At 41.1% G+C, this 1,375-nt stretch overlaps 1 protein-coding gene across 1 annotated transcript; it reads left to right on the plus strand.

Moving 5' to 3' along the window:
• Nucleotides 1-223: 223 nt before the first annotated feature.
• LOC306653688 (elongation factor 1-beta-like) lies at nucleotides 224-1,116 on the plus strand (the record flags this gene model as incomplete). Its single annotated transcript, XM_079126682.1, has 2 exons — nucleotides 224-259; nucleotides 343-1,116. 2 exons carry the CDS (start codon nucleotides 224-226, stop codon nucleotides 1,063-1,065), a joined length of 759 nt encoding a protein of 252 aa, XP_078982808.1. The 3' UTR covers nucleotides 1,066-1,116.
• Nucleotides 1,117-1,375: the final 259 nt, after the last annotated feature.

The following is a 1,375-nucleotide window of genomic DNA, read 5'->3' on the forward strand; positions in this document are numbered from 1 at the left end:
TGCTTAGGGCCTTGTGAAGTTACTGAGGTTGGCCTTGACTGTGATCCTCCTGCTTCAGCCTCCCAAGTAGCTGGGATTACAGAGTTGCATCACTGTACACAGTTATTCATTAATCTTAAGAGTGGCTAAGTACTATAAAAGTCTATAACAATCCTTTTTTCTTCCTTCATTAAACAGATATGTAAAAAGGCTACTGTGTGACAGACCTCATGACAAAACAAACATGGTACCTGACTTCTTGGAGCTGGAGTCTAATGAGGTCTAATAAGGAGCATAGACATTTCGTGTGTGTGCACATGTGCATGTGCATAAGAATTAAAATAAGTTCCCTACAACACTCAGAAGTACTATACCTCGAACTTGGACCTGCAGTTCCGCCGGAAGTGGCCGGAATCTCGAGACCGAGCGCCTTCGGTCATCTCCGGCGCTTCAAGGGGCGGTTCCTGTAGGCTTCGGAAGCCGTGGAGGTATGTGCCATCACAAGCAGATGTGGCAGTATTTGAAGCAGTCTCTGGCCCACCGCCTGCCGACTTATGCCATGCCCTACGTTGGTATAATCACATCAAGTCTTATGAAAAGGAAAAGGCCAGCCTTCCAGGAGTGAAGAAAGCTTTGGGCAAGTATGGCCCTGCAAATGTGGAAGACACCACAGGGAGTGGAGCTACAGATAACAAAGATGATGATGACATTGATCTCTTTGCATCTGATGATGAGGAGGAAAGTGAAGAAGCAAAGAAGCTAAGGGAAGAACGCCTTGCACAGTATGAGTCAAAGAAAGCCAAAAAACCTGCACTTGTTGCCAAGTCTTCCATCTTACTAGATGTGAAACCTTGGGATGATGAGGCTGATATGGCAAAATTAGAGGAGTGCGTCAGGAGCATTCAAGCGGATGGCTTGGTCTGGGGTTCCTCTAAACTAGTTCCAGTGGGATATGGTATTAAAAAACTTCAAATACAGTGTGTAGTTGAAGATGATAAAGTTGGAACAGATATGCTGGAGGAACAGATCACCGCTTTTGAGGACTATGTGCAGTCCATGGACGTGGCTGCCTTTAACAAGATCTAAAATCCATCCTGGATTGTTGCACTTAAATAAAAACTTGAAAGATAAAAAAAAAAAAAAAAAAAAAAAAAAAAAAAAAAAAAAAGAAATACTATACCTCGACATAAAATACTAGAGAGTTGAGAGAGTTACATTTAAGGGAATGCTTTTCAAGTCTTTTGACCATGACCCATATAAGACATATGATTTTTATATTCTGCAAGGTTTTTTTTTCCATCTTGCTGGTGGAAAAAAACAATATGTATTGATTTTTTATGACCTTTTGATTAATGATAAACTTGAGTTAGCTTGAAAAACATTGATTTAAGGTGAG

This window comes from Sciurus vulgaris (assembly GCF_902686455.1).
Source record: "Sciurus vulgaris genome assembly, chromosome: 2".
Classification (NCBI taxonomy): Eukaryota; Metazoa; Chordata; class Mammalia; order Rodentia; family Sciuridae; genus Sciurus; species Sciurus vulgaris.